This window comes from Schistocerca cancellata, chromosome 6 (assembly GCF_023864275.1).
Source record: "Schistocerca cancellata isolate TAMUIC-IGC-003103 chromosome 6, iqSchCanc2.1, whole genome shotgun sequence".
Taxonomy (NCBI): Eukaryota; Metazoa; Arthropoda; class Insecta; order Orthoptera; family Acrididae; genus Schistocerca; species Schistocerca cancellata.
Window position 1 is genome coordinate 574,875,553 of NC_064631.1, and position 12,949 is coordinate 574,888,501.

At 38.2% G+C, this 12,949-nt stretch overlaps 1 protein-coding gene across 2 annotated transcripts in view; it reads left to right on the top strand.

The window, feature by feature from the left end:
• Positions 1 to 12,949, top strand: part of LOC126190679 (gamma-tubulin complex component 6) — a 253,518-nt gene that overhangs the window by 125,658 nt on the left and 114,911 nt on the right. For both annotated transcript variants that reach the window (XM_049931130.1, XM_049931129.1), the window contains exon 9: positions 2,991 to 3,262. In XM_049931130.1, coding sequence (XP_049787087.1) covers positions 2,991 to 3,262 — 272 coding nt within the window. The remainder of the gene's footprint in view (positions 1 to 2,990; positions 3,263 to 12,949) is intronic.

Sequence of the window (12,949 nt, forward strand, 5' to 3'; positions counted from 1 at the left end):
AGGAGAAGGAGAGAATTGTGTTGTCAGTAGAGAAGCAGTAAGAACAGAATAGGTCTGCTAGGAGAGTTCAGTGACTTCAGATGTGAACTTATCATTGGATGACACCTAAGCAACATCAGGGAGCCCATCCAGTTAGTTGTGCAGTCTAATGCACTGCGTTCCGGGTGAGAAGGCGTGCCGGTCCCCGTCACGAATTCACCTGGCGGATTGGTGTCGAGGTCCAGTGTGCTGGCCAGTCTGTGGATGTTTTTTAAGGCGGTTTTCCATGTGCCTTGGCCAATGCAGGTGGTTCCCCTTATTCTGCCTCAGTTACACTATGTCAGCAATTGTTGCGCAAACACTTTCTCCACGTACGCGTGCACCATAATTACTCTACCACGTAAACATTGGGGTCACACACTCATCTGGTGTGAGACGTTCCCGGGGGAGGGGTGAGGGGGGGGGGGGGTGTCCACTGGGGGCCGAACCACACAGTAACCCTGGGTTCGGTGTGGGGGGCGACGTTGAGGTGACTGGACTGCTGTAGCCTGTTGTGGGGTTGTGAACCACTGAGGGCTACGGCGGGGATGAAACCTCTCCATTGTTTCTAGGTCCCAGTTCCTTACAATACAATACAACATCAGGGACATTTCAAACCTTCTAATGCTGCCCAACTAAGCTGTTGGTGATGTAACTGTTAAATGAAAATGCAAAGTGACAACCACAGCTAAACCATTGCAGAGATTGACTGTTGAAAAAACACATGGTATCAATGGTAGCTATCATTTGTGAGTTCCAGAGTGCAAACCAGAAGTCCAGCTAGCACAAGGACTGCGTGTATGGAGTTAAAAAGAATGATGTACAATGATCGAGAAGCTCCTAATAAACCACTATTTCTGTAATCAATCTAAGAGATGGGTGAGGTAGTGTAAAGGGCAAATCCAATGGACAGGGATGACTGGGATCAAGTCATTTGTAGTAATTAATCATGCTTTGCTCTGTGGGAGTGGGTTTTGATAGATGCCTGGAGGACTTTACCTGCCATCATGTACAATGCCAACAGTGAAGTACGGAGGAGGTGGTGTTATGCTGTGGTGGTGTTTTTCATGGTTAGGATGTGATCCCCTTGTGTGCTTAATAAAACATAAAATGCAGAAGGATATGAATGCATTTTACAGCATTGTGTACTGCATATAGTAGAGGAACAGTTTGGAGGTGATAATAGTTTGTATCAGTATTATAATCGACCTGTCATGAAACACCATCTGTGGAGCAATAGTCTGTGGACAGTAACATTTCTGAAATGGACTGGCTTGTCCAAAGTATCTAGCTGAATCCAATGGAACACCTTTTAGGATATGTCAGAATATCGAATTTGCTCTAGACCCCAGTGTCTAACATCACTACCTTCCTTCTCTGGTTTCAGCTCTTGAGAAAGAATGGGCTGCCATTCCTCCATAGACATTCAGACACTTAATATAAAGTGTCCTCAGCAGAGTTTAACCCATCATAAAGGTGAAGGATGGACACACCCATTACTAGTGTTGCTAATAGCTGTCTGAGTACTTTTCTTCAGATAACATTTGTGGGAAATGGTGGTACAGGGGAATGCAGTATCAATGATTGCTAGGAAAGTGTGTGGTGGTAATGGGACAGGCACCAAACTCAGATAACCCAGGAAACAATTAGTGTCTTTAATAGAACAAGGACACTTTTGATAACAAAATATTTTCAGACAACATAATTCCAGAGCTTCAGTGTGTGTAAAGAACAACATCACAGGAGAAGTAAAAGGTGCTGTAGTGTGTGTGTGTGTGTGTGTGTGTGTGTGTGTGTGTGTGTGTGGACAACCAGTTTTGGTAAAATGATCATCTTCAAGTCACTGATGAACGTTATATCATGTGAAAGGAGGGTTCATAAGCACCAGACATAATTACTATCAGTTGTAGTGACTGATAATAGTCGTTTATTTGATGCCAAGGAACCTTCCCTCAACCTGATGTGCATCCATGACTTGTAGATGTTAGCTTGACCAAAACTGGTTGCCCATGAATACACATGCATTACAACAGCTTTTGGTGATTTCTGTGATGCGTTCTTTTGTACTACAGGTTGCAGATATTGATCCAGTAAAACAAGATATATACGTAATGGTGCTTTGAGCTCAGAAACCATGAGATGACTAGTGTGGTTGTGTTAGTGACTTTTCAAAACAAGGAGAAGAAGAATGTGTGAATGTTCCTGTGAAGATGGATAGCCATTGGTCTTTGATATTTAGAGGTGTTGTTTGGCCTGTTGCTATGTAGTTAGCGTGATGGATTATACTGTCCAGTTGTGTGAGGGACAGACAGTTGTAAAAACTGTGTGTGTGTTTGAGGGGCTAAAAAGTTTTCTGCCAAAGTCAAAGGGGCCAGTGGAGGTTGGGGTTACACCCACAAATACAAACTTTCAACTTTTAACTTTTTAAGTGGTTTCAAAGGACAGACAGGATGTATGTGCCTTCCGTTTTTGGAGTGCAAAAGTATATTTTGGAAAGGAATGAATGTTGTGAATGGGAAAGAAAGAGGAGAACAATGAGAGCTGCAAAAGTCATTAAAAGATATTGTAAGGAAAGTGATGAGAGTGAGTGTCACTTGTGCAATTGTGAGTTTTATTTTGTACAACTGATGGAGGACTTAGTCTGATAGCTGAATAAATTCTAGCACTCTTTTTCATTACCCTGTCTGCCACTAAAAGCCTCGTCTATGCGGTGAGTGGCAATCTATCCTTTTTGTATTGTTGTTATTCAGTCCCAGATTTTCCACTGTTTGGTTACACATTTATGAAGTTTGAGGAAACGAGTGTATTCTTTCATTATTTTTGAGCTTTAATGTTTTGAAGTACATTTATATGTATTTAAATAAATGTCATTACATTTAAAAAATCACTTGTTGTTATTCTTAAAGTAAATAATTTATCAATCCAGAACAGTATAAGTAGGCCACAACTGATTCATTATGTTTTTATTACAGGCCATTTGTGAGTGTGTACGTCATTATCTTTGCCTCTATCGGGGTGAACTACTCAGACAAAAGTTCAGCGGAAGTCTTCTCTCATTAGCTAACTCCATCAGGCGATTCATAATGCCTCAACTGTTTTGCATTTCACATATCCTGTCACAGCATACCACCACCACTGCTTACTTGTTGTCACAACTTCATGATGCTGCTATGCAGGCAGTGTGCCCAATCACAGCTCCCCTGCTTACTGTTATGCTGCATGCAGGGACTTCCATTTATCTCAAGTAAGTGTTGATTTAAAGGATACAGAGCCTGAAAATGATGTTTCAATAGCAGGTATGAGGAAAAACCTATAACTGAAGTAATGTATAAATTGAGTGAATTGCAGCATGGAAAATTTTAATAATTATTTGAACTTCAGTGATTAGAGAACTGAAATATTTGCAGCATTTTGTGCCCCACAGCTTGTAGATATCAAAAGTCATGTTGTACCTCCATCAGCAGCTATGAAAACTTTTATCATTGCTATCAGCTACAACTGTCACAAATCATCATCAGACATAGAAAGCTTTTCAATCACAGCCTCAATGTGGATATGTCCGTTCAACTCTGTCCCACTCTACAAGACGTTATCTACAGTGTGTTTGAAAGTCCCCACTCATATGTCTAAACAGTGGCTAATATATATGAGTACTGACATAAACAGTGGACAAGTGGATCTATGTGTGCACCACCATGCTTGACACTGAGATCTAAGTATCTCCATGTCCTCTTTGATATCTTGTGGAGCATCTCAGGAATTATGTTTTAAAAGGCTTTCTCAACACTATTGTGCAGTTCTTCATTAACGTTGTATTAACATTGGGCCACATGGTGCTTGATTATTTCCCATTATGAGTTGTCTGGCATGTTAAGCATTGGGTTTCATAGTTACCATTTCAGTGTGGTTCAAAAAGTTACTGAACTACGTCTAATCCTGTGGTCTCAAAATTGTTCATCAAGGAAATCACACTCAAATAGCAAAATGTGCTGGACCGCCACCCTGCTGTAACCGCATGTGGTCCACCATTCCTTTGTCTTCAAACCGAGATATTAACTGTGTAACCTTCAAAAAAATATGCTCTTAACAGGTACTGTGATGACATCTCGTCCTGTGTATTGTGAGGTGCTTTCTTTTCCAGCTCTTGCACATAATGGGGATTTCATTTAAACCAGAAAAATCTACTACTCTACTTTGAACTTCAGTATATCACACACTTGCCAGAAAGTAACAATCTTGAGCAACACAGAATTTGGACATTCTGTGAACAAAGCATGGCAGGCTGAAACTCACTGTTCTGTGTTTTTGTCAGGAAAAGAAAATGGCAGATGTAAAGCAGGCAAGAAGGCTTGTCACAATAACAGATAGTTCATTATGCCATCCCCATACATGATTACACCTCACTGTTGAAGTACAGAATCATGCATGGACTGGAGAAAGCATGACCAGAAATGACAGATGATAAGCTGCATCTAGTAAAGTCAGCAAGACATACTATTTCTTGTTTTATGACATTTTAACCACATCCATTCCCATTAATTTTCATAAAGCCACTGTTAACCTTGCCACTGAGTGTCCATAAACTGCAAACACACACACACACACACACACACACACACACACACACATTATTATCGATAATTTTTTCATGGGTACTGATAAATCATTTTATTTTTGAATTCTTGTTGATGTGGTCATATAGTGTTGAGAATTAATTTCAGCAGGTACTGCTCAGTTGATTGCTCAACATTAGACCACATTACCTCTTGTAATTTCTTACATCTGCTTTGGGGCCTGCCTTTGACAGATCTCTGAAACAAAAGCACATTTCTACTAATCAAGTGGGGTTGCATTACAAGGTGGGGTCTTGCAGAAGTGATCTCTAAATGTACTCATTATCTTTGTCACTTTTTGCCCTGTCTGTGCACAGTGCTTTTTGTCAGCTTCAAAACAGGAACACAATAGAACACTTATTTATTACCCCAATTGTACAAAGTCTAGAGGTGTGCTGGGGCTTCTTGGACGCACTGTAGAATGGGTCTGAACTCCATATGTTTACTCAGAGAAACTGTGATCACAAAACTTCATGTGCCTGATGATGATTTTGACAACTGGAACTGATAGGAATAATAAAGATTTTTCATACCAGCTGATGTTGGAAAAAGAGATTTTCAGTAAATAAGAGAATTGTTTTTCAGAAAAGAAGGGGATGAAGATGTAATATAGAAAAAGATATGGGTAATGAGAAGATCAAGATGAAAAGTTTCTTGGTCTGGCAGAGAGATGGTGTTGATATAAATGTTTCTTTTTTTATGTTGATACATGTTGCACAATACTTCAAGTCTAGTGTCAGTTGGTGTGCAGAATAGTCTGTTCATGTGTTTTTTTCTAAGTAATCATATTGAGAATGTTTTGGTTACATGGTTAAATTAGAATATCCTGCTGTAATAAAATTCTTCAGTTTGTTTTATCATAAAAAGAACTTCATTAAAAGACAGCAGATGTATGTATGTGACTGTATTTCATCATCTTCAGCCGCTAAGAAAAGAGTGAGTGAATTCAGATGTGCCATACGTCTCTTGAAGGTGATCTGTATAAAGTCTGGCCCATAACTGCAACCATATAATTATGAAAACATTTAGGTGTTTCACAGTATAGAGGTGGGTAATTGACAATTAAAGGTGTATGAAATAGCAATTAAAGATATATGAAATAGCTAATAGCACATATGGGGTTGGTGCATAACTTCGTAGGGTTCCTGTTTTGCATGTTAGTATTCTGGTTGCTGTGAGTTTATTTATCAATTGGTCATTTTGTATTTGTAGTTCGTTATTGCCATTTGAGTTTACATATTGTCATTTTGCCATGTGGAGGTAGTGAGTAGAGCTGCGAATGCTAGGAAATGGAGTGCCAAGTGGAGGAATTGGAACATTTCCAACATATACTTCTGTTTGAGTTTAGTGGAGGGATGAAAGTGGCAGAGGCAGCTAGAAACATTTACACCATATCTGGGGATAATGCCATTGGACAGAGCACAGCAGGAAAATGATTTTCTCATTTTAAAGAGGATTGTTTTGAAATTAGTGATTCTCCACATTCAGGAAGACCTTTGAAGTTTGATGAAGATCGTTTAAACACATTAATCCACAATGATCCACATCAGTGTACTCAAGAACTGGCAAGTCTCATGAACTGTGATCATTACACAATGATGGTGTGGTGCCCATGAATTGCTTCCCTGAGGTGCAACCATCACTGCTACCATTTATTGTCAGTAACTGAGACATATTGCAGACACACTCCAGGAACAGTGACAAGGAAGACTGTGCGAAGTGATGCTACTCCACAATAATGCCTGCCTGGATTCTGCTAGACTGATAAAAAATGCTATGCAGGAGTTGGGTTGGGAAGTCATTCTGCAAACACCAGTAACAATATAGGATAGGAATGGTCACTATTGTTCTTGAGCCAATTTATGACGAGCAAGCAGAGACTTACACGTGGCCACCTGCTGATTTTTCTGATCTTGTGGCCTCAGATTTTCACCTTTTTAACTCTCTATTGAACGACCTTCAAGGAACTTCCTTTCCATATGAAAACACACTTCGAACATTGCTCAATGAGTTCCTCACCTCAAAACTGAGTGATTTTTAGAGTCGCGGAATTAGAAAGTTACCCCAGCATTGGCAGAGTGTTGTAAATAGTGAAGGAGAATATATTATTGATGACTAAAGTCTCTGCTATGTGTATCTGTTGTGTTTATTAAGCTTATGGAAAAATGCTGTGAACTTATGCACCAACCCAATATATACAAGAAGATATAGTATGATTCATTTTATATCATGAATTAAGTCTGAGAAAGCTTTGAGCGAGGTGATTAACTTGCTTACTGAATGCATTCTGAAACTAATGTCCATTTTAAAAATAAATGTGCCAGTTTGTCACTGTAGTGGAGATATGTACCCACCACTGCTCACCAGAAATAGAACAGATATCAAAGCAGGAGGTTGGGCCTTGTTGTGTATCACCAAAAAAGGTGAAGTCAGTTTAATCTGTCCTAAATATTATGGTAAGTGTTTTATGTGATACAAAAGTTGTTCTTATTATTTGACTTCCAAAAGGAAAAACAGTAACTGATGAGTACTACACAACTCTTCTGGATCTACTGGATGAAAGCAACATTAGAAGAGTTGTGGATTGCAGTGATCCATAATAATAATAATAATAATAATAATAATAAACAATATAAGGGTTCGGGCAAAAGTCATTGCAACTGCTGTTTTTCTTGCAGATATGTGTGCTGTTTTTCATGGAGAAGCTGTACAGGTGTAGTGTGCACTCACAACAGATGGCTCTATGATTGCTGGTACTAGCACAGAGAAAGCTGCAAAATCAGTTGTGTGGCAAGCATCATGCGAGATGGAAGTAACTTGTGTTAAGCAGTGCACATACATCAAAATAGCCATTCTCTGAGGTAGAAATGCATGAGAATGTCACAGTGAATTGGGGGAAGTGCTCGGGAATAATGCCCTCATTAGGTGTGGAACAACCTGCCAGTGTGTGGACTGACATGGCATTTGCCATCATAAAGCAGCTTCTGGAGGAAGACAGATGATGGACACTACTGGAATTAGAGGGGGCAAGTGGACAGGATATTGCAAAGAGGGCTGAAATTGCGCAAAATTGCGTCACAGTGGGTACTGCATGAACTGACGGAAGTTCAACAATGAATGAGATATACAATATGCTCTGACCTCCTAGCACACTGGCAACAGGACAGCGACCAGTTCTTGTCATGAATAATTGGACTGATGAATTTTGGGTCAGGGCATATGAATTGGAATTCAAAGGTCAGTCTGGGGAATGGTGACATGCCAGATTACCAAGACACTAGAAGCTCCATCAGAATCCATCACTTGTGAAATTCATGGTGTTCATTGCATGTGGCATCTGGGGTGTCATTGTGTGCCACTTTGTCCCACATGGCAGAGCAGTGAGTGCAGAGTACTGCAGAGACTTCCTCGTGTGACAGGTATGATGTGGAATTTGGAACTAATGTCTGGATCTTGTGGACAGTGCAATCATACTGCACGACAACGCAAAACCACACTAAACAGTGTTTGTATGGCAGCAGCTGTGATGCTAGGAATAGGGAGAATTGGAGCACTAGGAAAGGTAAAGGAAACATTATGTGGTAGGTGTTTGAGACTTGAGAGGATATTGCCAATGCTGTGTGACAACAGGTGACCTGACTCAGACATGGTGTGACAAATTATGATGCAGATGGTACTCGGCGCCTCCCACATCATTGGCAGTATATGATGAACATTGCAGGGGACTACTTTGAGAGCCCTTAGGCCCAGTTGGTCATGTCAGCTATATGTGTGCTGTACTGTAATCAATTTGCATCATGAAACCAATATTGTCCTGTACACTACCACAATAAATATGTGAAGCACAATGTTCATGTGTTCTTCAGTGTCCACACACATATTTCCCACCTCATCCTTTCATCTGTATGTGTTGCATTTTCCAACCCAGCTGGTAGCTTCAATAAAGAAAAAAAATAGAAGAAGGAGTTGCATTGATTTAGGCCCTACCCTCATAATTGTAGTAGTAGCAATGAAGATGCTTCATACTGTGGTATGTGCTATGTACTAGCTGATAACCGAGTGTGATATACAAACTATAAAGTAAAATCTTTACAAAATCCATTGGGATCAGTATTTATATGTCACTACATTTCCATCTGTATTCACACTATGACCAAAGAATCAAGTGTGTACTTTTGATGTGTATGTCACACTGGTTTGCAGCATTATTACGAACTATTTATGCCTCCTGCTGAGACATACGGTCACTATGCACTGTTTAGCCAAGCAATATGTTGCTTCTTGTTGCTTGAGTCATTGTACATTTGTCTGATGTAACATGATGTTGACAAACTCTAATTCCATAGTAAAATATTCCGAATTGTGAAACGTTCTTGATGTTGTTCTTATGTCCTTGGCAACTTTTGTACATTTTTCATTGTGTACAAGATAAAATACTTTACTGAAACTTGTTAAAAATGTTATACATTGTTATAGGTATGCTCTGAATTATCTTTTGTTATCTTAGAGTAACAGTCTTCACTTTTGTTGAATTAATAGTCAGTCTCAACACAGTGTCTTCAGTTTTAATTTCATTGTGCATCCTGTATATCAAGTGACCAAAAATTGACACACAGTAGTTATTAAAAAGTTACATATTCTTCCCTTAGCTGCATAAAAACTAAAGTACATCTGAGAAGCTGTTTGTCAATCAGTAGGTAGTCGTATTTCCATTTTTTATTTGGTCCATTAAATCTTAAAATGTACAGCACAGCACACCAGATACTGGACAGTTCACTGCAGTCATGTCTTCATGTTTACATGATGTTTTCTATGTATTAATGAATATAGTTTTATCAGCTCTGAGTTAATTAAACTACTTTAACTAAAAAATTACAGCTGAAAATATGAATAAAGTAATAATATTGATTACAGCCTTTGTGTGCTACAAGTGAACTAATATTAATTATTACAGTCTTTACATGCTACAAGTAGATAGTCATATTGACTCAATATTTTTGTAAGTGATAAAGAATGTGGCTTATACACTTACCATTAACTTTCTTGGGCTTTCAAAGATTTTCGAGGAACTCTTCCAGATTATAAGAGTAATGTATTAATAGATATTCTTTTAACACTGCTTTAAATTTTTTAGATCATTTATTACTTTAATTTCTTTTGGCAGCTTATTGTAAACCATTTTAGCAAGATGTAATATTCCTTTAGGCACAAACTGGTTTTTATTTCTGGCCTGTGACAGTTTACTCTTTGTGTCATGATGATAAAGATTTTCATTTTTGAGAATGACACTAGATTTTGTTGTTGCATATTACCTAATAAACATTCCACTTTCAGAGGGGTAAATACTTGGAAGACGAAGAATCCCCATTGTTTTAAATGGTTGTGTGCAGGGTTTGTTCCTTTTCATTCCAGTCATGATTCTCGCTGTTGTTTTTTGCATTCTGGAGGGTTTTAGGCAGGATGGCAAATTATTGCAGAAAGTATCACATACTGCAGAACAGAATGTATATTAGCTTAGTAAACAGCTGTTAGGCAGTACTTACGACAACAATATTCAAGCACATGGTACTTAGTCCCTTAAATATGCTATCAGGGTGAGTACTTCCTCTAAGGTTATCTTGGCACCAGATCCCCAGAAATTTTGTGTTAGTTACACTTGCAATATCTGTGTCTGATATCTTAATTTTTATATCCTCTTCACTATTTCTCTTGACATTATAAAAATTAAGGCAAAAATAGGGTGGAACCTACTATGGAGCCCTGTTGCATACCATATAGTATCTGGTTGATTTATTATCTTCTTGAAGTTGTATTTCTGCTACTTGCTTGCAGCCTGTAAGATATGATCTAAACCAGTTTTAGGTGTATCTTTGATACCAGTACTACCAAGCTTCTGCAGTAGCAGGATATGGTCCGTGATGTCAGAGGCTTTAGACAGATCAAGGCACATGCCAGTTACTTTTCCTCCACTATCAAGTTTTTGGAGCACTTCACTCTGAAATACACTAAACTCTCATTAATCAGGTGAATCTCAGTAATCCAGCCTCTCAGTAATCTGACCCACATCCAGCCTCTAGTTGCTCAAGCAGAAATGATGCAGATGATAATGAATTCTCATGTGCAAAAATGTTGTTAGTTAATTGCGATGTTAAACTGTGCTTTACATATTTGAAATTGTGACTTTCTTTAGGGTTCAGTATTATGGCTTCTAAAATGAAACACATCGTACTAGACCTCAAGCAAAAACTCAAAATTAGAGACAAATGCAACTGAGGTTCTTTGCAGAAAGCCATTGCTGCTGAGTACAGTGTTGGAAGAGCAACTGTTTATGACCAATCTTCAATAGATGAAGAGATAATAAAAAGCATATAGGGAAGATATGATGAAAGTGATGAAGCAGAGGACATACGAGAAGAGAGCATAAAGGTATCTCACACCGCTGGTGCTGAAGATGCAGATATCTTCCTGGAGCACATTATGAAACAATAAGAAACATGCAAGACCAATGTAATGCCTGTAAAGCCATTGTTTGATAAAACGCGTCACGTATCTTCGTTGCAACAACTAAAAATTTGGGACATGTTTCATAGTGAGTGGTGCTACTGTATGTGTACACACTGAGGAACTCAGTTTTATATCAAAATGAGTGTATCTTTGGATTTAACACAATGTAATCTATATGTGTTTCACTAAAATTAAGACTCTCTCAATAATCTGGCACTTTTGCTAATTCAACACCCATACGTGTGAAGAATGGCTGGATTATCCAGTCTAGTGTATTACTGTCTTTGTTGATCAGCCATTCTGGAAACCTTGTTGGACTGTGGATAATATTTTGCTCTTTTCTGGAAAATCTAGCAACCTCTTATGATTTTTTTTTCAGGTATTCATGAAAATATGGATAGCAAAGCTGTAGGTCTGTAATTGGTTATGTCTTCTTTGTTACTATTTTTGGACAGTGGCTTGAGTTTCACTATCTTTAAGCAGAAGGAAAGATTCCAGTTGTGAATGAAGTGTTGAAAAGGTGGACTGATAGTGCTGCAATGAGGTCACCTGCATTTCTACTGACATAATATGGAATCTCATCCGTACCTGTCGAAAATTTTGTTCTTAACTTACTAATTGCATTATAATGGGAAGAAATAGGGAGTCAAGGTTTCTATTTAGATTTGCTGGTGACGTGATAGAATTGTTATTCATAGATTTTTTATTTCAGAGTAGTTGTTCACTAATATTTGAAAAGTATGTATTAAAAGCACTGGCTACTTCATCAGGATTAGTAATGTGTTTTCCATCATTGTCTAGCTGGAAGTCTACCTTCTTTTTTTGGGGGGGGGGGGGGACAGGCTAATTTCCTACTTGCTGTTTGACTGTCTTCCAGATGACTTTCATTTTGTCCCTGGCCATTGTAATTGGTAATCATTTGCCATTTTTTTAGCTCCTTTTAGACTTTGTGGAGCACTGTCTCATAATTGTTGAAATACACCACTGATTCTTCAATAACATTTTGTGTTTTTGAAATTTCATAAAGTCTCCTCTTTCCAGCGCAGGATATTTTAATGCCTGTTGTCAGCCAAGAAACATTTCTTTTACTAGTTTTGAACTTTTGGTTTTTATCTGGAAATGAAATATTGAAATATGTGAGAATAATTCCATGAACATGTCATTTTTTTTACATGTGCCTTCACAGTTGTACATTTCGTTCCATGTTCCTTTTTTTAGTAAGTGCCTGTGGTTTTCTAAGTTTTGCTTGCTAAAATTTCTAACTTTTCTTGTTATTTGTTGTTCAATATTGCCAGTAGTCTCTATTCGGAATTCAATAAATTGTGCACAATAATCTCTGAAACCTGTATTTGTATTTCCAGTTTTGTATAAATATTTATCTGTATTTAGAAGTGCCTGATCTATAGTACAGCTGGATGATTTAGTGACTCTGGGAGGTGATTTAATGGTCATGTGTATGTTGTAAATTTTTAACAAGGCCTCAACATTCAATCTGTCTTTTGAGTTCTTGTTGAAATCTGTGTTAGTCACCACACATCATAGTTGTTTTACTAAATATTTTTATACTATGAAGTGGCTTCTCAAGAGTTTCAAGGAAAGTAGTTATGTTTCCATCTGAGCATCTCTCTGTACGGATAACAATTATATTTAAATTAGTTCTGTAGCAGAAATTTTGAAGTCTCTTTTCCTAGCCGTTGAATGAGCCTTAAGCAACAGGGTTTGATGTCTGCTTTAACATTAATGCATGTTCCTCCATGCCTAGAGGTATTTCTTTAAAAAAACAGTGATAACATATTTTCTGTTAACCAATGTCG